Consider the following 25264-nt stretch of genomic DNA (forward strand, 5'->3'; position numbering starts at 1 on the left):
GGGGGGGGGGGGGGGGGGGGGGGGGGGGGGGGGGGGGGGGGGGGGAGCGGGGAGTGATCCCACTAGTGTGCGGAACAGATGCCCGGGGAAGCGGGCATCGCCGAGGGGAAGGAAATGGCCAACCATGGCAGATGCCCGAAGATGACAGGGGGTGAAGAGGTCACTGGCCGTCTCGGTCAGGGTAGTTTCCACAGAGTGACGGGGACCGCAGCTGGCAAGCCCTGAGTTGGGGAAGGGGTGGGAGGTGACGAAGGAGGGAGCGAAGGTAGACGGCTCTTGGAAGGCTTGGCTGAGAAGGAGGAGAGACACGGGAGGCTCTCCGAGGGCACTGGGGGGCGGGGACACTTTATTTGTAACTTGGGAGACCCTGGACTTATTTAAATGCTTGTTGCATGGGCAGCAACTGTTGCAACCTCTGGGTTAAAATAAGAAGCAGGAGTCTACCCTGGTATAAAAAATAAATAAATGGGGGTGTCTGGGTGACTCAGTCAGTTAAGCGTCCGACTCTTGGTTGCAGCTCGGGTCATGATCTCATGATTTGTGAGATCGAGCCCCTCATCAGGCTCCACGCTGACAATGCGGAACTTGCTTGAGGTTCTTTCTCTCCCTCTCTCTCTGCCCCTCCCCTGCTCTCTCTCTCTTTCAAAATAAATAAACCTAAAAAAAGAAATAAATGAACAAGGACAGAAAAATGGTACCTAATAAAGGTAAAGGGTGCGGTGAAATTAGAAAACAGGGCGTCTGGGTGGCTCAGTCGGTTAAGTGTCTGACTTCAGCTCAGGTCATGATCTCGTGGCTCCTGGGTTCGAGCCCTGCATCAGGCTCTGTGCCGATAGTTCAGATCCAGGAGCCTGCTTTGGATTCTGTGTCTCCCTCTCTCTCTGCCCCTTCCCTGCTCTCTCTCTCTCTCAAAAATAAACAAACATTAAAAAAAAAGAAAGAAAGAAAGAAAGAAAGAAAAAGAAACCCACCATCCATCAGCTTGAGGCAGAATCACCAATGGATGCTGACCCAGGAGGGTGAGCAGGATATTTGCATTGTCCCGAGGCACATCCTCAGCAGATATTAAAGGGAAGGACGGTACATTTGCAGGTAAACACCACCTGGACCAAGCGAGCCAAGCTACAACCAACAGCAATAGGAAGAACCAACGTCACACGCCTCCCGATATGATGCACTGAGGACACATGACTTCTATGATATTCCTGCCAAAGATGTGTAACCTGAATCGAGTCACGGGGAAAACCCAGACAAACACACATTATAAAGCATTCTCTAAAACACTGGTCTCTGTTCTTCAAAAATATCAAGGTCATGAAAGACAGAGACACATCAAGGAAGGGTTCTGGATTGAAGGAGGTTAAAGAGACAGGATGTCTAAATGCAGTCCCGGATCGGGTCGTTAGCAGGGAGAATAATTTCTTCACCGAGTGAAAACTGAACTAAGGTGTGTAGATAGCAGCATCATATCGATGCTAATTTTAATGTTTACTTATTTTGAGAGAGAGAGAACGGGGAAGGGGAGAGAGAGAGAGAGAGAGAGAGAGAGAGAGAGAGAGAGAGAGAGAATTCCAAGCAGGCTCCTCCCTGTCAGCGCAAGCCCGATGCAGGGCCCAAACTCACAAACTGTGAGATCATGACCTGAGCCGAAATCAAGAGTCGGATACTTAACCAAATGAGTCACCCAGGTGCCCCTCGATGCTAATTTCTTGATTTGCCTAATTGTTCTGTGGTTATGTAAGAGAATGCACTTGCTCTCAGGAGATACACGCTCAAGTATTTAGAAGAAAAGGGGAATCATGAGAGAGCAAATGTGGTAACAAGTGAGCGTTTGGGTAATCTGGGTGAAAAGGTAATCAGAAATTCTATGTAGTGTTCCTGCAGCTTTTCTATAGGCCAGGAGTTATTTCAGAAGAAAAAAAACTTAACACGATGGTGAGGGAAGAGATCGGGCAGGAGTAACGGTAGGTAATATGTCTTCAGGGCTCCCGTGTTCCAGGCACTGTCCACACACCGTCCGCCTCACAGCAGTCCTGTGAGATGTGTTGTTATCCTACTCCCATTTCACAGAGGAGGAAACTGAGGCTCAGAGCAGACGAGGAACTTACCTGGGGTTCCGTAGGGAGAGAAGGCAGCGCTGGGTTGGGAGGAATGACAGGGCAGGTGAGTGGGCTCCTGGATGAAGCTGGTTGCTGCACTTCCCTCCTAAGGGCCTCATTACCTGACCTGTAATGGTCATTGGTGACTGCCTCCCCCATTAGACTACAAGCCCCGTGAAGGCAGGGCTGTGTCTGTCTCGGCCCTGGAAGAGGGCCCGGCATGCAGGAGAAATGCAGCAAGCGTTTCTCAACTGAATAACTGTTACCTATAATGATTATGATATGATGACTGTTAATGATAGCAGAAATAAAGGTTCTCATTTGTGTTAATGCATTTCATCTTCAAAACAACCCGAAAGACGGTGTTATCCCCGCTTGACAGCTAAAGAAACTGAGGCTCACAGAGAAGTCTCTTGCCCGAGGCAGGCAGCCAGGCGGGGCATGGCTGCCACTTGGTGCCCCCACCCACCCGCCTTCCAGCACCCACCTTCTGGAAGTCCTTCTTGGAGATGAGGCCACGGGGATCGGTGACGTAGTCCTGGAAGGCCTCAGAGCCCACGATGTCCTTGAGTTTCAGGAACATGTCGAAGAACTTGAGGATCATCTCCACGTTGGATGAGGACTCCACAAGCATGTCCACCATCTGCCGGGCAATCATGCCATTCACCACGTTCCCTGTGGGCAGGCCCTGGTCAGTGTGGCTGGTGGAACCTCCTCTCTGGAGCCCCCCTGGGCTGCGCTCCTTCTCCAGCTCAGGAGCCACCAGGATCCCCTATGCTGGTGGAAGCTTCCCTGGCCAGCTCCCAAGCCTCGCCTCAGAGGGCACAGCTCATTTCCTGATCTGCACCAGCATCATGTGTGAACCTGGCTGGTCCCCTCCCTGATAGGTGGGGGAGTCCTCAATAAAACTGACCGTGGCATAAGCTAACAGCAGGTCCCAGATGCCACGCCAAGTGCAGGGGAAGTGTGTTACTATCCGTGTTTCCAGATGAGGAAATAGACCCAGAGAAAGTCACACGCCCAGGGTTACATCGCCAACGAGGGGGTGAGGAGGACTTGAACCCAGAGCTGCATGACCTCAGAGCTCACACGCCTAAGCCTTCCACTTGTCCTCTGAGGTCAAGCAGATCTGTAGATGAGCAAGGTAGGCCAAAGTTAAGAGGGCAGGGAGAAGTGGAGACTCTGGTAAACGGATCCCACCCCTGTCTGAAGCAAACTGGCTTCAGCTTCTTTTTGTACTTTTCCATTTTATTTATTTATTTAGATTTAAAAATTTTTATTTTTAAGTCATTTCTACACCCGGCCTGGGGCTCGAACTCACAGCCCAGAGATCAGAGTTGCATGCTCCATGGATGGAGCCAGCCAGGCGCCCCTGTACCTTTCAATCTTAACATGGCTTCCAATTACGTGAAAGTTGCAACAGTGCGAGGGGACCCTCCTATTCCAGATTCACTGAATATTTACATTTTGCCACATTTGCTTCCTAATTCCTGTCTCCCTCTCTCCCTTCTCTTCCCCTTCCCCTACTCCCCCCTCTATTTTTCCCCTGGGGCCATTCCACAGTAAGCTGCAGACATGGTGTTTTTATCCTGAACATTTCAGTGTATATGCCTTAAAAGACAAGAACACTCTTTAATATAATCATAGTGCAGTCATCAAAATTAGATTTGACATTGATATACTTTACTTATTTAAGCCGGTGCAGCTGATTTTTTGCCATGCGAGAATGTGGGCAGGGTGAGTGGGGGGAAGGGTCACCAAATCTTTCCAATTTTCATGAAAAGCTGGGAATCTGATGTTTAAAGGGAACCTTCTGATTTTTATTTATTTTTAAACGTTTATTTGTTTATTTGTTTAATCTCTACACCCAACATGGGGCTTGAACTCATGACTCCAAGATCGAGTCGCATGCTCTTTCCACTGAGCCAGCCAGGCACTCCTTCCCTGCTTTTTTTTTTTTTTTTACGGAACCTTCTGATTTTTAAAAAATGCTTGTTTGGGATTGCAAGCTGGTGCAGCCACTCTGGAAAACAGTATGGAGGTTCCTCAAAAGCGAAAAATAGAACTACCCTACGACCCAGCAATTGCACTACTAGGCATTTATCCACGGGATACAGGTGTGCTGTTTCAAAGGGACACATGTACCCCCATGTTTATAGCAGCACTATCGACAGTAGCCAAAGTATGGAAAGAGCCCAAATTTCCATTAATGGATGAGTGGATAAAGATGTGGTATGTAGGGGCGCCTGGGTGGCGCAGTCGGTTAAGCGTCCGACTTCAGCCAGGTCACCATCTCGCGGTCCGTGAGTTCGAGCCCCGCGTCAGGCTCCGGGCTGATGGCTCGGAGCCTGGAGCCTGTTTCCGATTCTGTGTCTCCCTCTCTCTCTGCCCCTCCCCCGTTCATGCTCTGTCTCTCTCTGACCCAAAAAAAAAAAAAAAGTTGAAAAAAAAAGATGTGGTATGTATATACAATGGAATAATACTCAGCAATCAAAAAGAATGAAATCTTGCCATTTGCAACTAAATGGATGGAACTGGAGGGTATTATGGTAAGTGAAATTAGTCAGAGAAAGCCAAAAATCATATGACTTCACTCATATGAAGACTTTAAGAGACAGAACAGATGAACATAAGGGAAGGGAAACAAAAATAATATAAAAACAGGGAGGGGGACAAAACATAAGAGACTCATAAATATGAAGAACAAACTGAGGGTTGCTGGAGGGGTTGTGGGAGGGGGGATGGGCTAAATGGGTAAGGGGCACTAAGGAATCTACTCCTGAAATCACTGCTGCACTATATGCTAACTAATTTGGATGTAAATTTTAAAAAATAAAAAATAAAATTTAAAAAATGCTTATTTACGTCTGACTTCAGCTCAGGTCATGAGCTCAGGTTTGTGAGTTCAAGCCCCACATCGGGCTCTGTGCTAACAGCTCGGAGCCTGGAGCCTGCTTCCGATTCTGTCTCTCTCTCTCTCTGCCCCTCCCCCGCTCATGCTCTGTCTCTCTCTGTCTCAAAAATAAATAAACATTAAAACTTTTTTTAAAAAATGCTTATTTATATTTGACAGAGAGAGAGAAAGAGAGAGAGAGAGAGAGAAAGAGAGTGAGCAGGGGAGGGGAGCAGAGAGAGCTGGAAACAGAATCGGAAGCAGGTTCCAGGCTCTGAGTTGTCAGCACAGGGCTCAGTGCAGGGCTCGAACCCACAAGCCGTGAGATCATGACCTGAGCCGAAGTCGCATGCTTAACCGACTGAGCCACCCAGGCACCCCAGGAACCTTCTAATTTTTAAAAGCTAATGACTACACATCAAAAACATTGAAAGATTGTAGGAGGATTATCCATTGCAACATTTTTTGTAATAGCAAAACATTTTTTTAATTTGCATGTCCGCTGACTGGGGTGTGGCTAAATGAATCACCGTTCACTCACACAATGGAGTATGATGCAACCATGGAAAGGAATGAGGACACTGTGAATCTCTGTAGAAAAGTCTTTGTCTACTAGTTAAAATGTCTTATTCATTAGCAGTAAATAATGGTCGTTTTAAGTCACTAAGTTTTGAGGACATTCCTGAGGCAGCAAAAGCTAAGTGACACATTTAACAAATGAACATAGATAACTATTAGGTACATACATTTTTTTTAACGTTTATTTATTTTTGAGACAGAGAGAGACAGAGCATGAACGGGGGAGGGTCAGAGAGAGGGAGACACAGAATCTGAAACAGGCTCCAGGCTCTGAGCTGTCAGCACAGAGCCCGACGCGGGGCTCGAACTCACAGACCGTGAGATCATGACCTGAGCCGAAGTCGGACGCTTAACCGACTGAGCCACCCAGGCGCCCCAGGTACATACATTTTAAAGAGTGTCCAGGCCACCCACCTTATTAAGATTTCCCCGGGAATTCACAAAACTAAGTGTGTACAGTTGGCATATAATAAGTGCTCAGTAAGGGTTTACTGAGTTTGGTACTGTGACTCCTTCATCAACCCATTGACCCTGACACGATGTGGGATGAAGTTGAAGGTTAGGGTCTCCTGGGTCTCCGAGGGCCATTCCCTGCTTGTCTGTACCTTTGTACCCTCCCCTTACCCACACCCGCTGGGCACTTACCTTCTAGTAGTGACAGCAACATCACCACCATGTCCTTCTGTAGGTCCAGCAGCTCCTTCAGCAGCTCGATCTGGCTCGAGTCCTAGAGACCCCACACCCCAACCATGGGATAACTGGTCTCTGCAGAGACGCCTCCCCACCTCCAGCTGCTTCCGCCCCTCCTGACCCACCCCACGGGGCCTAAGACCCCTTTTTCTCCCCCTCTTACCTCCGAGGGGACCCGACTCCACACATGTTCCTCGGAAGCAGGGGAAGGGGCAGAGAGACAAGATTGTGGGGGTGGGGTTGGCACTTTGGGGGGTAAGCAGGCCCAACGGGTGCTATGTGGGGGCAAGAGCTGGCGGACAAGGAGGGCTGGGAGAGAAGCTTGGAGCTGAGAGAGACAGAGAGGGGCACGTACTGGGTAGGGAGACACAGCTGGGAAGGGGTGAGAGCTCAGCACTGTGCCTGGCTTATGGTGGCTGCTTGATCCATGTTTGTTGAGTGACTATGTGATGGAAAAAGCGAGACTCTGGGTTCAGGAAAAAGGCTGGAGGACTCAGCCACATGCCTTTCGGTGAACAATTTGGGAAGCATGTGGGGGCACATTGCCTCCCCAGTCACAGTGCCTCATGTAGTGCCTACAGAAACTTCCTACATGGTCAGAGTTCTGCCTCATGGTCCCCACAGGTATTCTGTTGAGCTACATAAAACTGCTAATATGTGAGCATTTTTGACCCACCGAGTGGTCATTTCATCTGGTTCTACCTAATGCAATGGAGAAGGGGGAAGGATGCTGGATAAAGGGTACGTTAAGGCTCCTCTACCCGAATGCTCCTTCTAGAGTTCCAATTCTAACAGAGTTCCAAAGCTCGCCATTCTGACTCTGAACTCCCAACATTCCGGAATCTCAAAATCCAACTCTGTGGGTGCCCGTGGTGTGCGCCTGCCGGTGATGCACGAGGCAGCGCCCTGCTTCCGGTAACAATCCCAGTCTCAGAGCAAGTGGGGCTAACCCCACTTTGCTGGTTTCAAAGGTGGGTATGTGACAGATCTGGCCAATCAGAGCCCTCCCCTGGCCACGGTGATTGGTTCTGGGGTGAGCACGTGACCCAATGGTCCAAACAGAGAATCCCAAGTGGGAGCTCCGACAAAAGAGGGATTATCTTCCCCCTGGAGCTGTTGGGGGGAGGGGGGTGCATAGAACCCTGGGGCACCTTTTTTTTCAGTCCGGGGAAGAGCCTGCTTGAGAATGAAGCCAGAGAAGGCAGATAGTTCAGCTGACATCACTCTAGGCCCTGGATCTCTGGTGTGAACTGATAAATCCCTCCCACACCCCCACCCCGCTTAGGCCATCACTTTGCATTGGATTCCCAGCCCATGCAACCTAGCCCTGGTCCTTGGCTAATGCATTAGCACTGCAGGATTTGGAATTCTAGACTAAAATACCAGTACTCGCTAGACTTTGAAGATGACACCAATAACACAACTTCGACCGCACTGAAACTAAGGAATTGCCTTCCAAGTTCAGCTCCTTTCAAAAAGTCGGGTGACAGCAGACAGGATTTCTGCCAGCCCCCGTGGCACCTTTGAGTAACTAGAAAAAGGCTCCCCTTCCTCAAGACGCTTCCTGCGGGGAAATTATAATTCGGCGTACAGAGTACTGCCATCTGCTGGAACACTGTTACATTTATGCCGTTCAGGATGCGGACGGTACAGCCTCGAATATGTTTACCAGACAGAAGCAGAGCATGAGGCACTGACCAGACTGCAAAGGGGCAGGGGTGATAGGGGAAGGGTACACAGGATTCTAGAAATGGGAGAAGGACTCGACAGGGACCTTACATCATGGGTGCCCGAGATGGGCGTCATCTGCCGCAGGCAGAATAAAGAAGCAAAACACTCCTTCAGCCCCAGTCCCTGTTCCAGAAAGACACCCCCTTTCTATCCCCAGGGAGGTCGGAGTCTGAGAGGACCTCACCCCAGAGAAAAGAACACCAACCAATCATAGAGGAACTCCGGGCCCAAGGGGGCGGGGCCCAAACGTCAAACCAATGGAAGTGTGCATGGGAAGCCAGCCGATTGGTGGTGGCAGAGGAGGAGGCGGGGTCATGCAGAGAGCCAATCCAGAAGGAAGATGGATTTGGCCACCCCTAGGGAACTCTTCTGGAACGTGCCAGCGGGACTTGGGTGAGAAACTGACTTGGAAGTGAGCCGCTTCGGGGATGCCCGAGAACAGCTGCAGGAAGAACAACAGAGGGTCTCGAACCTGAGCGAGCTTCATCATCATGTGGGCAAACACGTGCAGGAATCCCACCACGGCGTCCCAGAGGCGGCTGTGCGCCAGGCTCTGCTGGTTCCCGGTGCAGGGGCCCTGGGGGCAGAGGGCTGCAGTGAGCGCCAAGCAGGGCGCAGGGTGCGGGGATAGGGGGTGGGGGGGCCTCGCTCCGCCCCAGAGGGCGGGTCCTACCTGGATGTACTCGGTGAGGCTGTTGAACACCTGTTTAGCGACCGACATGGCCTTGGAAAAGTTCCTCTTGCCCTGCTCCTCAATGACATCCTTGCCGGAGTAGTACCAGTAGAAGTCGCTGATGGACTCCTGGGGGGACCGACGGGGTGTGAAGGGGTGCTGGGGCCAACCGGGCCCCCACAACCCCCCACCCGGGTCACACCTGGACGGCCTCACAGCCTCACCTGCAGCCGCAGGAGGTAGTCCACCGTGCAGATGATGATGTTAATGGTGGTCGTGTTCCCTGTCTGTGTCCGTAGGTAATTTTGGAAATCTGGGGAGAAGAAAAGCCATTCGTTCATTGAGAGTCTGCCGTGTGCTAGGGGAGGTGGACAGTGGGTCGTTTATTCATTTATGCAATAGGTTTATTGAGTGCCTCTTGTATGCCAGAGGCATATAATTGTTCTCGTTAGTTTATTTAATAAATCTTTATCAAGTACCTACTGTGTGTCAGAGGAAGATGAGGATCATTTTTTCATTTATGTACATAACTATTGAGGGCCAACTACATGCCAGATATGGTGGAGGGTCAGTCATTTATTCATTCATTCCCCCCCTCCCCCCCCGCGCAAACACCTTTCTTGTGCACCCACAGTATAGCAGGGAAAAATGGAGATTCAGTCTTCCGTTTGTTTCCAAAAATATTTATCGAACACCTACTATGTGATGGGGGAGATGGAAGATTGGTTATTTATTCATTCATTTATCCAACAAATATTTACTGAGCACCTAGCCAAAGCCAGAAGAGATAAATATCTGCCATTTCTTTTGTATATTTGTTCAATATCTATCTATTTATTTTTAACGTTTATTTATTTTTGACACAGAGAGAGAGAGAGAGACAGAGCATGAGTGGGGCAGGGGCAGAGAGCAGGAGACACAGAATGGGAAGCAGGCTCCAGGCTCTGAGCTGTCAGCACAGAGCCCGATGCGGGGCTCGAACTCACGGACCACGAGATCATGACCTGAGCCGAAGTCGGATGCTCAACCGACTGAGCCACCCAGGCTCCCCTCAATATCTATTTATTGAGCACATACTATCTGCTAATGTGAGATGGAGATTGGCCACTTATTCTTCGGTACTACAAGTTTATCGAGCATTTATGATGTGCCAGGCACTGTTCTGGGCCCTGGGAATACAGCAGTAAAAGAAAAAGTCCCTGTCCTTGTGAAGTTTATATTCTTGTGTAGTAATTTTTCAATCTTTTCTGACTGCAGCTTACAGTAGGGGAACCATTTTACATTAAAACCCAGTACATGTGTTTAAACTGAAATTATATCCACATATACCCAAAACAGAAGTTTCACATACTCACACATGTGCTATGTATTCTGGTATTTTCTGTCCTGTGCTAGTCTAGTTACCTACAAAAGAATTCTGATCTCAAGAAGGGGAAAAAATAGTTTCAAACAGAGAGGGAGGCAAACCATAAGAGACTCTTAAATACAGAGAACAAACTGAAGGTTGATGGTGGAGGGTGAGGGAGAAGGGAAAATGGGTGATGGGCATTGAGGAGGGCACTTCTTGGGATGAGCACAGGGTGTTGTATGTAAGCGATGAATCACGGGAATCTACCCCCCCCCCAAACCAAGAGCACACTGTATACACTGTATGTTAGCCAACTTGCCAATAACTTATATTTAAAAAAATTATCTTAACTCACTACATTCGTAGTCCTCAATCTCTCAACCTTGGCTGCATGTTAGAATCACCCGGAGGCTTTTCAAAGTCCCCCTGCTCAAGCCCCAACCCTAGACCAATTAAATTACAATCTCTGAGGGTGAATGAACACTGGGCTTTAGTGTATTTTAAAAATATGCTCCCCAGGCATATCAGCGTGGAATTCAGATGAGAGCCTCTGAAATACACGGATTCACGATCCTCTGGTGCATTGGTTGCCACTATTTGAAAAACATTCTTCTATGGCAAAAAGCTGATAACTGCTACAGCTGAGTGATGGGTACCATTTATTAGACCATTCTCTCTATTTTGGTGTGCGGTTGAGAAGTTAGTAATAATAATAATTATAAACATGGGTTCATGGGTCGTAGGGGTGGTGGGGGGGGGGAATACCGAGCAGAATGATCAGGGTTGTGAGGTGGGAAACCTAGGCGGCTGCAGTCGCCCAGAGGAGATGCCTAACTCAGCTGACGACGACGTAATCAAGGAAGGCTCCCTGGGGGAAGGGACCTCAACTGAGGCAGGAAAGGTAAGTAGGAGTGGGCTGTATGAATTCCCAGCTGTGTGACCTCAGGCAAGTTATTGAATCCCTATGTGTGGCACAGACTGTGCCTCAGTTCCCCCATATGTAACATGGTGGTTACAGCACACCCTACTTTATGGAGCTCTTGTGAATTTTTAATGCTTTGGCGTACATAAAAAACTTAGGACAGTGGTGCCTGGGTGGCTCAGTCAATTAAGCGTCTGACTCTTGATTTTGGCTCAGGTCATGATCTCACCGTTTGTGAGATGGAGTCCCGCATCAGGTTTTGTGCTGACAGCACGGAGCCTGCTTGGGATTCTCCCCTTCTCTCTCTCTCTCTTTCTCTTTCTCTCCCCCACTTACACTGCGCTCTCTAAGAATTTTTAATGTTTTATTTATTCTTGAAAGAGAGAGAGAGAGAAAGAGCAGGAGCGGGGTTGGGGCAGAGCGAGAGAGGGACACAGAATCGGAAGCAGGTTCCAGGCTCTGAGTTGTCAGCACAGAGCCCGACATGGGGCTGGAACTCACAAACCGTGAGATCATGACCTGAGCTGAAGTTGGACGCTTTACCGAATGAGCCACACAGGCACCCCTCTCTCTCTTTCAAAATAAATAAATAAATGCTTTTTCCAAATTAAAAAAAAAAATTAGGATAGCCATCTGGTACAAGTGCTCAATAAACATTAGCTGTTCTTAAAGAGCCTTAAAGAGTGCTGAGGTTAACAGCTGCACTTTGGAGCAGTGATTCTCAAAGTGTGGGTCCCAGACCGGTAGCCTCAGCATCTCCTGGGAACTTGTCAGAGACAAGAATTACTGGACTCCATCCCAGAACTACTAAATCAGAAAATCTGGGGCAGAGCCCTCAAATCTGTATTTTAACAAGGCCTCGAGGTGATTCTGAGGCCCTCTTAAGTTTGAGAACCACCTCTGTAGACCCATTTGCCAAATGATCAATTCATCAAATTGTGAAGGCAATGAAAACAAACTTCAGCTAAGTCCTTTGCACGTTCATGGCAATGTCATGTTGCCCAGGATGGCTTTACCAGCCCTTGAAAGGTTTTTTTCCCCCCAAAGTTTTACTGTCCATCTGACATCTATTTCATAATTGCTGTATCATAATCACTTCTATTTCATAAACCATTTTGCCTGGTTTCACACTGTAGATGAAGATTATGCTCAAATATTCAATATTTTAGAAGCAAATGTATATGTTTTCTAACTCCTTTGTGTTAATTTCAACTGGGCTATATGCCTAAATGTTTACATATATAGCTCCCCTCTCCCATAAAAAGCTGTCAACCAAGAACATAGTCTCAGACATGTACAAGAGAAAAACCTGTTGTCTACTTCGAATGGCACCAAATACTCAAGACATGCGAGGCACCTGAGATTTGAAAGATATTTCAAATGTTTATTTGATTGGGCTGGTTAATGGGTCCACGAATTTATGCAGAGGACTGGCTTGTAAATTTGGTAGGAGAGAGGAATTCCCCCCTTTAGCACCTTCTCGTTTCCAAATAATCATAGATCCAGGGAATAAAATTCATTTAAAACCCCAAAGACGGATTCCACCTTAGTTACAATTAAAGAAAGTCCTAGTCACATGGCACAAAGGTATTTCCTGAACCTTGAAGAAAAACTGGCTGTGGACATAAGAGCTTTTGAGAATGCAGAGCAATGGATCCTGCTTTATCCTTTGAACAGAGAAGAGTGTGGATTAAAGAAATTTACATATGAGTTACCTTCACCAACATTAGCAAATGGGATGCAGGTTCTATGGAAGTTAGATTTATGATTACTTCCATTCTTGTCATGAAGCTTAGTTTCTGGGCAGTCTGTGGTTTCACAATTACCTGCTAAGTATCACAACCACAACCCTGAGACTTGCATATTTGTTATAGGAAATGGCATTGGGTAGAAAGTTTGCTGTACAGAAGTTTGATGGTCCCTTTAAGGCTGTGAGCTATGTATGTTTCACTAGCTTGCTGTGTCAGCCTTGATCTGGTTAAACCGCCTGAACCAGAAAAAAAAGTTGGGGAAACTCTAGTTTAAGTTAGGAAAGGATCTGTAAGGCCTTCCACCTGGCAGAGTATTTTAGAAGTGAAATTAAGAAGTGATTCTAATAAACTCATTTTTAAATGCCATGTGATTCCCCCCCCCCCCCCAAAACCAAAGTATGGAAATCTACTGCATCTACTTAACTCTGGCAGCTGCTGCAAAATGCCTGTGGAAAAATGCCATGTGGCTAATTGCTCATTTGGGCAAACTGATCTGGGGGCAGGTAGGTTTGGGGGCAGATTTCTTTTGGGGAATTTGGACTGACTAGAAGAGGTGAAAGTGTAGCAAAGGGGCTAGATTCCAGAAATTCAAGAGCGATTTAGGAAGGTGGGTGGGCAGGGCTTCATAATGGCTGAAAATAAAGGATGGAGGACAATCGGGGCCAGGGCGAGTGGTGAGGCCACCTCTGATAAGGAGGGAGGGGCCTGAAGTTTAACTCAGGCAACCCTTCTAGACTGACCCCAAACCCTGGCCTCCTCTTCATCCACTCTCCCACCCGCCCCTCCTCCTCACCATTATTGTGCCCCTCGCAGAGCAATTGCAGAAAACGGAACAGATCTTGGGTGAACTCATCGTCTGCCATGACCTTCTCTCCTGGGTGGAAGGGGGGGGGGCAGGGCCCAGAAAGCGTCAGATGTGTCAGGGGAGAGCGCACACATGCATACGGCCCTTGCACACTGCACACGCATGCACAAAGCACGGGTGCGCAGGGAGGAGCAGCCGCCACTTCAAAGACACTGTGAGGGCCACGGGCATCCATGACACCAGGGGGTCCCGATTTCAGAGGCATCAGCAAATGAAGACCTGAAGGGTCCTGAGTCATGAAGCTGGGGCCTCAAGTGTCTTTCTAAATATCTGTGTTCCTCTGACGTCACCACTTGTGTGCCGTCTGGGAATGTCTGCCTACCCAGCAGAAGTTCAGGCAGCTGGTATCTCCCTCAGCCCCCATCCAGGGCCACGGAGGGCGGAGTTAATGGATTAAGGGGATTGGAGTCAATTTCACGCAAAGGCTCTGAGCAGGAGGGGATTGGGCAGGGAGTGGATCCAAAGCCAGCCAATTGGCTCAGATGCCTTGAAATCAGCCAATCCAGGAGATGCGGGGGAGGGGGGGGGGGAGGCGTGTAAACATGGGCCAATCAGAATGGGCATCTGAAAGAAGCCAGTCACCGTGGGCTCTAGAGGAGGGAACAGAGAAAGGGAGGCTAGATAGGGATGGGCCAACCAGAGCAGGCGCAGAGGAGGCACGCACACCAATCAGAGTGGATGCTGGGGGCAACCAATCCGGTTGGCGTATGGGAACCACAGACTTGACCAATCTGGGGTCGCGGGCGCAGAGAGCGGGGGGGTAGGTGGGAGTGGGGATTACCCCACCCCGGGACTGCGAATCTGGGTCTGGAAGTCTGAGAACATCCAGCTGGAAAGGGATCTTTGCCATCTTCTCTAGCTTCTATTTTACACATGGGGAAACTGAGGCTTATAGAAGGGAAGAGACTTGTTCTTAGTCTCGGGTATTGTTAGTGGCTAATCGGGGACCCGAATCTTGGTCTCTGGACCCCTGATCTCAAGACTTCCTGCCGGCGGGATGCGTCGCTGAAGGGCTCCTCCCTCCCTGGATGTCCCAGATCCTCAGCCCCCAGGTGGAGGGGGGCAGTTGGGGGTTAGAAGGGAGGGGTGCAGCAGCATAGCAAGGGGAATGGGCTGGGGGAATTACCGTTCTGGCGGTTGATGACTGGGGCAGCCAACAGGATGGGAGGAGGAAGCAGGAAAAAAGAGGGAAAAAAAGAGACAGGAAGGAGACAGAGACAAACACAGAAAAATAGTGACACAGTCAGAGATGAAGAAGACATCGACACGAAGAGAGGAACAACCACAGAGAATCAGACCGATAAGGAGACAGATGGAACCAAGGAAGAGTAGGAAATGAGGGTAAAAGTGGAGGGAGAGAAAGAAGAGGGAAGAGAAAAACAGGTGTACAAGTCGAGGTGGAAGGGCAGGAGGCGAGGATCAGGGCAGAAAAGTTAGACACGTCACAACACGGCAAAGAGGAGACTCGATTAACCCGGATTAGGGACATTAATGAGAACAGCAACCAGGGTGGGAGACTTGGGGCACGTGGAGGGCAGGGGTCGGTGTGGTGATGGGTGAGAGAACACAGGACAGAAGGACAGCCAAGGGTGGGGACCCCGAGGAGGGAGACCCGGGAGGAATGTGGGGGCAGGCCTGGGGACCACTGCACGGGAGGTGGGGGTGGGGGTGGGGTGGGGGGTGGAGCTTGGGGATGGTTGTGGAGCAGAGGAGTCTTGGAGGAAGGGAGCTTTGGGCAATGTGGGCGAGGGGGCGATCCCGAAGGAAGAGGATGTCCCAGGAGAGGGAAGCCCAAGAGAGGGCCTCACCGGTTCCATCCTCGTTCACCATGCCCAGCCCCTCCGCCTTGTTCTGTCTCTCGAAGGCGTTGAGATCCAGGACGCTGTGCGAGGGGCGCGGGAGGTGGAAGGAAAGATGGGGAAGATGGGCTGAGGCCTCTGCCCTCTTTCAGAGCCCTGCAACGCCCCCACCCCCACCCCCACCCCACCCTGCCGTTATTGAGTGGAGGGCCACGGTAAACCAGGAATGAGCTGAAATCATCGAGAGGAAGCAGAAACAGAACTGGAAGAAGCCCTGTGGCCGCAGCTCACAAGTAAGGTGGGGCCAGGATGAAATATGCACAAGTTGAAATCAGGAGGAAACAGAAACCCTCAATTAGCAAAGCTGGTGGGGGAGGGGAGGAGTCAGTTGCCAGAAGAGAACAAAGGCAGAGGTAGTAGTCAAGTTAATAGGGGTCATCAGAGAGAGCCCCAGTTCCCTGCTGCTTCAGTGCCCCTTGAATTCTCCACAAGCTTTGGGCTTCAGCTGTTCATTCATTTTTTTTTTTTTTGAAGTTTACTTATTTATTTTGAGAGAGAGACACAGCATGAGGAGGGGAGAGGCAGAGAGAGAGGGAGAGAAAGAATCCCCAGCAGGCTCTGCACTGTCAACCGGATGCGGGCCTCGAACCTAGCAACCGTGAGATCATGACCTGAGCTGAAACCAAGAGTCATGAAACCAAGATGATGACCCACGCTGAAGTTGGATGCTTAACCGACTGAGCCACCCAGGAGCCCCTCCAACTGTTCATTCTTAAAGCCTCTCGCTATTGTTATGATGATCGGCTCCCTGGTATTTGAGCTAGTTTGAGTGGGCCTCTGTTGCTGGCGGTGGTACCGAGTGGGGGCACAGCAACCGCAAAGAGCGTGACTGAAAGATGTCCCCTAGACCCTACCTGCATGTTTGCATCAGCGCCTGGATACTCTGGAAGAAGCCAACTTCCTTCTTGTCCTTCAGATAATCCAGCATTTTCTACAGAAGGGGTGGGCGGGGAGGAGGAGCTGGGAGTCACACAGGAACCTCCCACCCCTCTTAGCCCTCTTCCCAAGTCCCTTCTCCTGTTACCTGTTGCACATCAGCATTGCCTCCATTTAGGATGGAGATGCCCAGCTTCAGGGTGGAGGACACCATGGCGCCCGTCTCTCCTGCCGGGGGGGGACGGAGGGTGGCATAAGAGGGTCCGCTCAGTTTGAGAGCACTGTTCTCCACCCACCAGAAAACAGCCATCCCAGGGTACGTGGGGGAAGTGGGAGGGGGGGAGCAGCATGCCAGGGCGAGGGACGGGTGAGACATGGCGAGGCAAGTGGAATGTGTGAGTGCTGGCGTGCAAAGCACAGGCATGCGGGGTGGGCGAGGGTGCCCCGAGGTCCCCAGGGGAGTGGGGACAGGATGCGTGTGCTCGGGAGGAGGGCCTGCACGAGGGCACCTTTGCAGGCGCTGATCATCTGGAGCACCATCTCCGCGGCTCCCCGGTTGTGCAGCCGCGCCTGCTGGTACAGGAGCCTCTGCTTCTCCATCTCTTTCTCCTGTGGCAGAGCCAGGCCCGCGGCACCGAGTGAGTCCAGGCTCGCCAGCCCGCCTTTTCCCCTCACAGCCTCACCCTGACCCTCCCTGCTCCAACCACACCTCATTTCTTTCTTTTTTTTTTTTTTTTATTTTTAAAACGTTTATTAAAATGTGAGAGAGAGCGCATGCGCAAGCTGGGCAAGGGCAGAGAGAGGGAGACAGAGGATCTGGAGCAGGCTCCAAGCTGCCAGCAGAGAGCCCGAGGTGGGGCTCGAACTCACAGAACCGCGAGATCATGACCTGAGCCGAAGTCGGACACTTAACCGACTGAGCCACCCAGGCGTCCCCACACCTCATTTCTTTAATTGTGAACTCCCTCTATCCCCTGGGACTGAAGTCCACGATTTGTCTCTTGTGCTCAGTGCGGGGCCAGACACGGAGCAACCTTAACCTGGACCCACACATGGACCCCCAAAGGGGCCTTGAACAGGGGAAAAATTATATTTTTATGTTTACCGCCCTCTGACTGAAACGGAGCATTTCCTTCCATTATAAATCATAGCAATATTAGAACCCATGGTTGTGTCACCAAGAAGGACCACAGATGTTTCCATGCCGCGTTATTTTTGCAGCCATCTTAAAACACTGCTTATGTTCATTACTCATCAGTTACTGTAGCTACTGGCCCCACTGTGAAATCGTGTCATTTGAAGGATGCCTAACCCTAACCCTAAAGGCAGTTATGACTGTCTTACAATTTTTTAAACAATATTTTGATGGTTCTTTCAATATGCTTGTTTCCTCTGCTATGAATTCATTTTATACATTTAAAAACATACTTCTAAGAGAGGCTTCACCAGATGCCAAAAGGGACCCTGGCAGAAAAACGGTTAAGAAACTCGGGGAAATGCTTACTGACTGCCTTAATGATGAATGGATGGGTCAGCTGCGTGGTTACCAGCTCTTTCTCACTGCGTGGCCTTTGCACATGCTGTTCCCCCTATCTGAAACACCTTTCTCCTTTTCTTCATCTGGCACACTCCTTGTATCCTCCTGCTCAGACATCTCTCCTCCGAGAAGCCCTCCCTGACACCCTTCCCCCACAGGTTGGGTCAGGCACCTTGCTTGGGCTTCCACAGTCCCCTAAACTCCCCCCGCCCCCCCATGTCTCCCTGAGCTTCTTTGGATTCCCCGACCCTGACCCCTCTGCCTGGAGCTTCCCTCATCACCACCATGAATATTGTTGCTGTCTGCTCGATGTATCTGTCTTGCCAGTAAACTGAGTCATTGCCGTGTCCCCAACATCACCTAGCACAGGGCTGGGCCCAGAGCACTACTCTGTGAACACAGGCTGAATGAATGAGGAATGACCGAAGGCAGGGTCCCTTATCCTTTTCTCAGGGACCTCCTGATCCCACCTACCTCAAAGGAAACCTCAACTTCCTCTTCTTCGGCTTCGCCGTTCTCCCCTCCCTCCTCCAAGTGGCAGCTCTGGGGATGGGGCATCAGTTAGGGATGGCGGTGAACAGGGCAGACACCCCAGTTCACCCCCAGCCCTGTCAGTGGACAGGCACTGCAGCTGGGGAGAAGGGAGCCTGGCCTGGGGGATGGGGGCAGGGCCTCACCTTTGCCATGATGTCGGCATACGCCATATACAGGTAATCCTCGTCCAGTTTGCTGAGGAAGTAAGGGAGGAGAGAGTCAGGACCTGGTGGAGAGGACCCCCATCTCATAACAGCTTCCGGTTTTCCTTTGGAGAGCCATGCTCAGGCTGTGTGGTTTGGGTGGGAGAGACTGTCCACGGCCAGAGTGGGCATGTGACTGAGGATGAGCCAGTTGGTATTTTCGATCTGCTTGGCCACCGCAATAAATAGATACGAGATGGTTATGGGATTCATGCTGGTCCACTGGAACTCGTTCTGGGAGTGTTGCTGGAACTATTGGTAGATGTGCTCCCTTTCCACTGGGGTTGCCAAAATGATGTGATGGACACCTGGAGATTCTAGGGCCATTTTGCCACCTGTTGGTTCATTTGACCACTATGACCTTCTTGGGTGTCCTCAGCAAAAATAATAATAATAATAATAATAATAGTAGTAACGGCCAACACCCATTGAATATTTACTCTAAGTTAGTCCCTGTTCTAAGTGCTTTATATATGTATTAACAAATTAATCCTCACAATAATCCTATTAGGTAGATACTACTGGCCTCATTTTACAAATGCACAAAGATCCTTCTTGGCCAAGCCACACAGCTTGTACCACGATTCAACCCTGGATAATAAACTCCAGAGTCATGGCTTTCCAAAGGATGGAAAACAGGACGCTCAGTGTCCCAGTGTCCCGTGTAGCTGGCGGTGGCCTGATGTCAGAATGCTGGCAGATGAGAGATGTACAGAAGCCCACCAAGGAGAGCGCCTTTTCTTGGATAAAAAAGATCTTGATTTTGCTCAGAGGGAACAAAAGGCTTTGTCTTTCTTTCTGCCTGGCATGTGGTTGTGTCTGGAAGTTCAGCGATCCATCTTATGACCACAAGACAAAAGGTCAGAATGGCAGGGCAGAAAGCCCGAACAGAGCCCGGGTCCCCATCTGCCACCGTGCCGCTGCCCAGCCCTGGACTTTCTCCCTCCTGACTTCGTGGATGTGTGAAACATAAATCCCTACGCCTCTATTTCCTTATCCACAAAAAGGAGCTGACGGTGGTATCCGTCTCGTAGTGCGAAGGTTAAGTGAGAGAGTAGATACGTCAGGGGCCCAGCACGGGGCCGGACACATAATAAGCACTTGATAAATGTTGCCTGTTACTACTGTTCCCAGCAGCACCCTTGTTTTAGTCCCAAGACCGTCATTAGCCTGTACAAAGCTTTCGTGTGCATCAGAAAAAGCCCTCTTCTCCTTTCTTCCATCTATGGGAAATTTGTTATGACGTGCTGATTTCTTTCTCGTAACTTACTGATTTTGTCTGAGCAAGACACTTTCATCCAGACAAGCCTACACTGATATTGCCTAGGATGTGAACTCTTCAGAAGCGATGCCCTTGTGAAGTGCTCAGCCTGCAAAATGGTCCACGGTGGCCCTGCCTGTCCTCATAAAGTGACATTGAAGGATGGGCTGTGGGGCTCCCCTAGGACACACAGGGTCTGCCTCGAGGAGCAGGGTGGTTGCTAGGGGCGGGGAGGAAGCAGATTCCTTCCCCAGGACCGAGGGGCGGGGGGCGGTCCTCACCTCTTTTCAGTCAGGGCAGTGCGGCTGAAGTGCAGGACCAGCTGGTGCAGGGGGTCAGGCTTCTTCTCTTCCACCTCCTCCTCCTCCTCCTCCTGCTCCCCAGCTTTCTAGGGGAGGGGTGGGGCTTGGGAAAGGGGGTTCTAGAGTCCCCACTTGTTCCCCCCCCCCACCACACGCACACAGCCCGGCTGTGGCTGGATTTTCTCTCTTTCCCCACATGCTGCACCCAAGCCAGGGGCCGCCACTCCCCATACCCCTCAAGGTGAAGGGTGACCCCCGGAAATGTGCAGCCAGCAGCCTTGACCCCCAGCCCTATCCAGCCCTGCCCCTATACTCCCAGGCAGGCCCCAGCTCACTGAAAGGTCATCTATCATGCGGTCTTCAAAACTGTGGTCTTCGGTCAGGATCCATGCGGCCTTGTAGCTCTCCAGGAACATGTTACATGCACGGTGCCGGGGGGGGGGGGGGGGGGAGGAGAGGAGGTGTGTGGCATCACTGAGACCATCCCCGCTCCACGCCTCCTCTGTCCTTCCACACATCTACCTTCCCAGCCATTCCCCAACGCCCCATGGAGTCGGCATTCTGTCCTCCCGCCTCCTCAGCCAGCCCTGCTCCACCGCCCCTCAAGCTTCCTTCTACCCCGGGGGTCTTACGTGGGCAGGTTGTACAGGGGGGTCATGCGGAAACAGGCAACGACCGCCCTCCGGCGCTGCTTGGACAAGAGCTTGTGCCACACGGCCTTCTTGGATTTGTAAGGGTGCTCGATCTGGGGGGGCGGGGGAGGGGGGGACGCGGGCGGCAATCTGTCATGTCCCCGCCTCTACCCCGATGTGATTCTTACCCCAGACCCCCTGGGTGAAACTGCCCATCTATGCCCAGGCCCGAATTCAGGTCCAACTCACAGGGCTGTAGGAACTCCCCGGCCGTACCAAGAGAGTCAAGGTTCGAACCTGGGCTTTGCTTCCAGACCGAAATGTCTGTCCTAGGCCCGCCCACAGGCCCAGGGTCACTACCCAGGCCCGTCACCATCCAGAGACCCACCCACGGTCCTGCCCAGAGTCAAGGCGTCTTCACCAGGCCCCACTCTAGACTCCAAATTCTGACCCTGACCCCGCCCCTAGGCCCGAGATCTAAGCACCTGGTCCTTCCCCTGGGGTTCCCAAATCCCTTTCTAAAGCCTCGCGTTTAACTCCAGGCTCCACCCAGAGACCCAAGGTTCACCCTCAGGCCCCGCCCACAGATTCAAGGCCCGCCCCTTGCTCCGCCCAGAGACCCCAGCTCCCCGCCCCCTCCCAAGACCCTTCCAGCCCAGCCACCTGCTCCAGATGGTAGAGCACCGCAGACACCTCCTGGACCCTGCGCACGATCTTCTCGGGGTCGTCGGCGTCCTCCTCACGGCCCGGGAGGCCCCGGTACAGGGCCATCTGCCAGCGCAAAGAAGGGGAGCCTTCCACCTGACGGGAGGGAAGAAGGGCGGCCGGCGTGAGGGTCCCTCCCCCTGCTGGCTCCCGGTTCCCCAGCCGGGCTCGTCTGAGGGCCCCTCCGCTCGCTCGAGGTGGGCTTCTCTGGCTGCCCCGCCCCCCTTTCGGTGCCGTGACCATTCATTCTGACCATTCATTCGGTGGGTGAGCACACGTTAAGGTCCTTCTCACCCTGCCTGGTACAGAGTAAGTGTACTTGGCTATTATTGTTGCTACTGTCCTAACGTGCCCCTTTTGGTTGCAGATTAAGGAGGGTACCTTTCCCTGAAGGTGAAGGTTGTTCTGCAGATATTCCCGGACCTCCTCATCTGTGTCTTTCTGGGGAGACATGGCCAGACCGGGTCACTCTGATGGCCCAGCATCCTCCTTAACCCACATCCCTCTCCCTTCCAGGCCCATCATCCCAGCAGCTGGCGAGAGGCTTGTGGGGAGGGGGGCATCTGGGAGAAACTGAAAGGGTCCGATGGTCAGGAATTGTCAGAAGGGAGTCCTAGAGGCCACAGATGCACCTTGAAGAGACAGTAAGGATTAGAAGGGCCTTGTGGGGATGTGAGTGGAGGTAGGGAGTGATGAGAGAATGCCCTCAAAGGTCAAATGAGGCCACCGAGGGATTATTGGAGGTCAGTGGAGGGTCAAAGTGGGGCTGCGAGATGGGCAGGGAGTTTTTGAAGATCAAAGGAGGTGGGGGGGGAGTATAAGGGAGACAACAAGATCAGCAGAGGTCATGAGGGATCAGGCAGATCAACCAAGTCACCAGTAGGGTTTTCATGGAGGCCAAAGAAGGGTCAGCGGGGGGGGGGGGGGATTCCCAGAAGAGAGGGGCCCTCAAAGACCAAGTTGAGGGGTCAGAGGGGCCCTGGAGGGCTCCATGGGTTCTTGGCAAGACTCAGCAGGTCCTAGGAGGAGATTGAGGTCCTGAAGGGAGGAGACTTTAGGGCTCGAGGAAAGAGGGTGTTTGTGATACCAGGGGGAGTCAGGGGTCTTCGAGGCCCCAGAGGAGTTAATAGGTTGTCAGGGTGTTTAGCAGAGTCCTGGGGAGACTCAAGGGGTCTTGGGCAGGGTCCTGGAAGGACTTCTCAGGTAAGGCTGGTAAGGCTGGGGGGTGCTATTCCATACTAAGGGTGCATGGGATCCTGGGAGTCCTCCTTGGAGCCTCAGGGGGTTCAGAGAGTGGGATCAGTTGATCTCAGGAATCCTGATACATCACAGGTTTGGGTGTGGTTCTGGGGAAGGAGCCATTAGGATCCTGGGGGATACTTAAGATCAGAGTGCTCACTGGAACCCTGAGAGTCAACAGAGCCCAGAGGGCGGGGTCAGCAGGGTCCTGAGGGAAAGAGCTGGTGAGCTGGAGAGCTCAGTGTGGACCCAGAGGTTCAGGGGAGGGCCGGTGGGATCATGGGGGACTCAATGGGTCCCAATGGGAGGTCCTGGTGGAGGACTCAGAGGCGTCTCAGGGGGGCTCATGGTGTCTCTGGTGGGGCCTTCAGGGTCCTAACGGGTTAGGCATGGTTCTGGGGGAAGGTGTTCAGGAGGGTCCTTGAAGGCTCAATATGGTCCTTGGATCCCGGGGGTCTTAATGATATTCCTGGGTTTCGATGGGGTTCCAATTAGGATCCTTAGGTCCCAGGGCTCTGCCCAATATCCTAAGATATCTTAGGATATTGGGCAGAGCCCTGGATTCTCAGCAACCTAGGGGAAGGTTCAGGGCATCCCAGGGGATCCCATGAGTCCTCAGTGTCCTGGAGAAAGATTCATTAGGGTCCCAAGAGAGGACTCCCAGTGGGATCCTGGGGGTTCAGTAGGGTCCTGGGGGCTTGGTGGGGTGCTGAGCAGAGTGCTGGCAGGTTCCCGTAACGGGGCTGTGCAGGCACCAGGGCATAGCGGTTCTTGGCCTGCACGATGAGCTCCTGGTCAGTGGGCGCACACATGTTCAGGCCGATGGGCAGCATCTTCTTGAGCGTGGCCACAATCAGTGATGTCTGCACAGAGTACCGGTCCCCTCGGCGCTTCTTCTTCGTGCGTTCCTGGTCCGAGCCACCTGACTGTGGGGACATGGGGCTCAGCACCAGCCCGACTCGCAGCCCGGCCCCAGGCCCCAGGCCCCAGCCCCAACCTGTGCCATTGTCCACGCACGGCCTGGGCTCCAGCCCGCAGCCTGGGTGCCGGGCATCTCCTCCCCCATCTGAGAGCCCGCATCCATTTCCACCCCAGACCTTGCTGATCTTTCACTTCAGGCCCCCAGCCCTCACCCCAGACCCTCCCAGACCGAGCCTGTGTCCCCAGTTCCCAACCTCTATCCCAAATTCCAGATTTCCCCAAATTCTGGGCCTTTCCCAACCTCTGGCAGTCTTCTCCCAGAATCCCCTAACAACTTTTAGTACGGCACCTCCCCTCCCCCACAACATGCGCAACCCTACACTTGATATCCCAAGAGTGAGGTCCCCAGAATGAAATAAAGATGCAGAACCGTAAAGAGTCTCAAGAGACAAAAGAAGTTGGGAGAAAAAGAGAGACACTGAGAGACTCAGGCAGACAAGGAGACAGGAAGACAGAAGATGTAAGAGAGATCCAGAGAGGTCTGGAAGCAGAAACACGGGGCACAGAGTCCCACAGCCGTGTTCTGGAGCCTTGGGTGCGGACCCAGGGCCAGGGCCACCCCAGTCATGCCAACGAGAAGCCCCAACGACAAACTTCGGCCGGAGCCACATTCACTCCGGCTCGCAATATGGAGCACGGCCTGTGTGTGAGCCAGACACTGCTGAGACCACATGCAGAGCCCCGGGGCCCCGGGGGCCACCGGCCAGATGCCATCCAAGGCTCAGAAAATAAGACACTTGACTAAGGTCACACAGCCAACTGCCAAGGGTCAGGATTTGAACCCAAGTCTGCCTGGTTCCGGAGCCCAAGCCTTAAGCCCAACCATGCGCGTGCCTTTCCACCCCATTCCCATTCCCCGTGACCTCAGACCACAATGCTTCGCTGCTTTGAGGAAAGCTGAGAGATTTTTTTTTTTAAACAAAAGTTAAAAAAAAAAAAACGTTAAATTGGCAAAAGCTGAGCGTTGGGAAGGGAATGGGTGGTTGGGGGTGGGGATGGGGGAGAGAAGAAGGATGGAGGCTGAAAGCCAAGGGCGAGAGGCAGGGAACAGGGGCAGGAATTTTCTGGAGGGGATGCAGAAGCCAGGGTGTGGGGGAGAAGAGGGAATTAAGCCAAGAGGCATGCGGAAGGTCCCAGACGTGGGGCTGACCTGTACATCTCCCGCCTGCTTCGTCAGGGTGCAGACAAAGACAAGAAGGGTTACCCCGGCCCCTCAGAGAATCCTAGGCCCAACTTCAAGTGGGCCCCACCCCAGCCCCCTTGCCCCAGCCCGACACACAGCCCCTAGCTGGGCATTTCCAGACCCCGAGTGGAAATGGGCATGTGGGTTTGGTCTTTAGGCCCCTGAAGAGGGCAGTGCTGAGAAGTTAAGGGTAGAGGAGAGGGGGCATATGGGATAATGAGGAGATGGGAGAGGAAGATATTGGGGTGAGGGAAGGAACGGAGGAGGGGAAAGTGGGAGGAGAGGGGAGGAAGGAGGAGAGAAAGGATGAGGCGGGGAGGAGGCAGAGGAGGGAGATGGAGAGGAAGGAGGAGAGGAGAGAGATAGGAGTAGGGTGATGGGGAGGAGAGAGAGGGGGAGGG

At 51.9% G+C, this 25264-nt stretch overlaps 1 protein-coding gene across 1 annotated transcript in view; it reads right to left on the bottom strand.

The window, feature by feature from the left end:
• The window catches only part of RYR1 (ryanodine receptor 1), a 112497-nt gene that overhangs the window by 24856 nt on the left and 62377 nt on the right, over window positions 1–25264 (bottom strand). Inside the window, 18 exon segments of the mRNA XM_049622333.1 lie at window positions 2587–2774; window positions 6217–6298; window positions 8465–8569; window positions 8666–8794; window positions 8890–8978; window positions 13480–13560; window positions 15360–15433; window positions 16265–16341; window positions 16435–16514; window positions 16796–16895; window positions 18298–18366; window positions 18501–18552; window positions 20103–20209; window positions 20459–20555; window positions 20756–20868; window positions 21419–21556; window positions 21842–21901; window positions 23455–23625. Coding sequence (XP_049478290.1) covers window positions 2587–2774; window positions 6217–6298; window positions 8465–8569; window positions 8666–8794; window positions 8890–8978; window positions 13480–13560; window positions 15360–15433; window positions 16265–16341; window positions 16435–16514; window positions 16796–16895; window positions 18298–18366; window positions 18501–18552; window positions 20103–20209; window positions 20459–20555; window positions 20756–20868; window positions 21419–21556; window positions 21842–21901; window positions 23455–23625 — 1812 coding nt within the window.

This window comes from Panthera uncia (assembly GCF_023721935.1).
Source record: "Panthera uncia isolate 11264 chromosome E2 unlocalized genomic scaffold, Puncia_PCG_1.0 HiC_scaffold_19, whole genome shotgun sequence".
Classification (NCBI taxonomy): domain Eukaryota; kingdom Metazoa; phylum Chordata; class Mammalia; order Carnivora; family Felidae; genus Panthera; species Panthera uncia.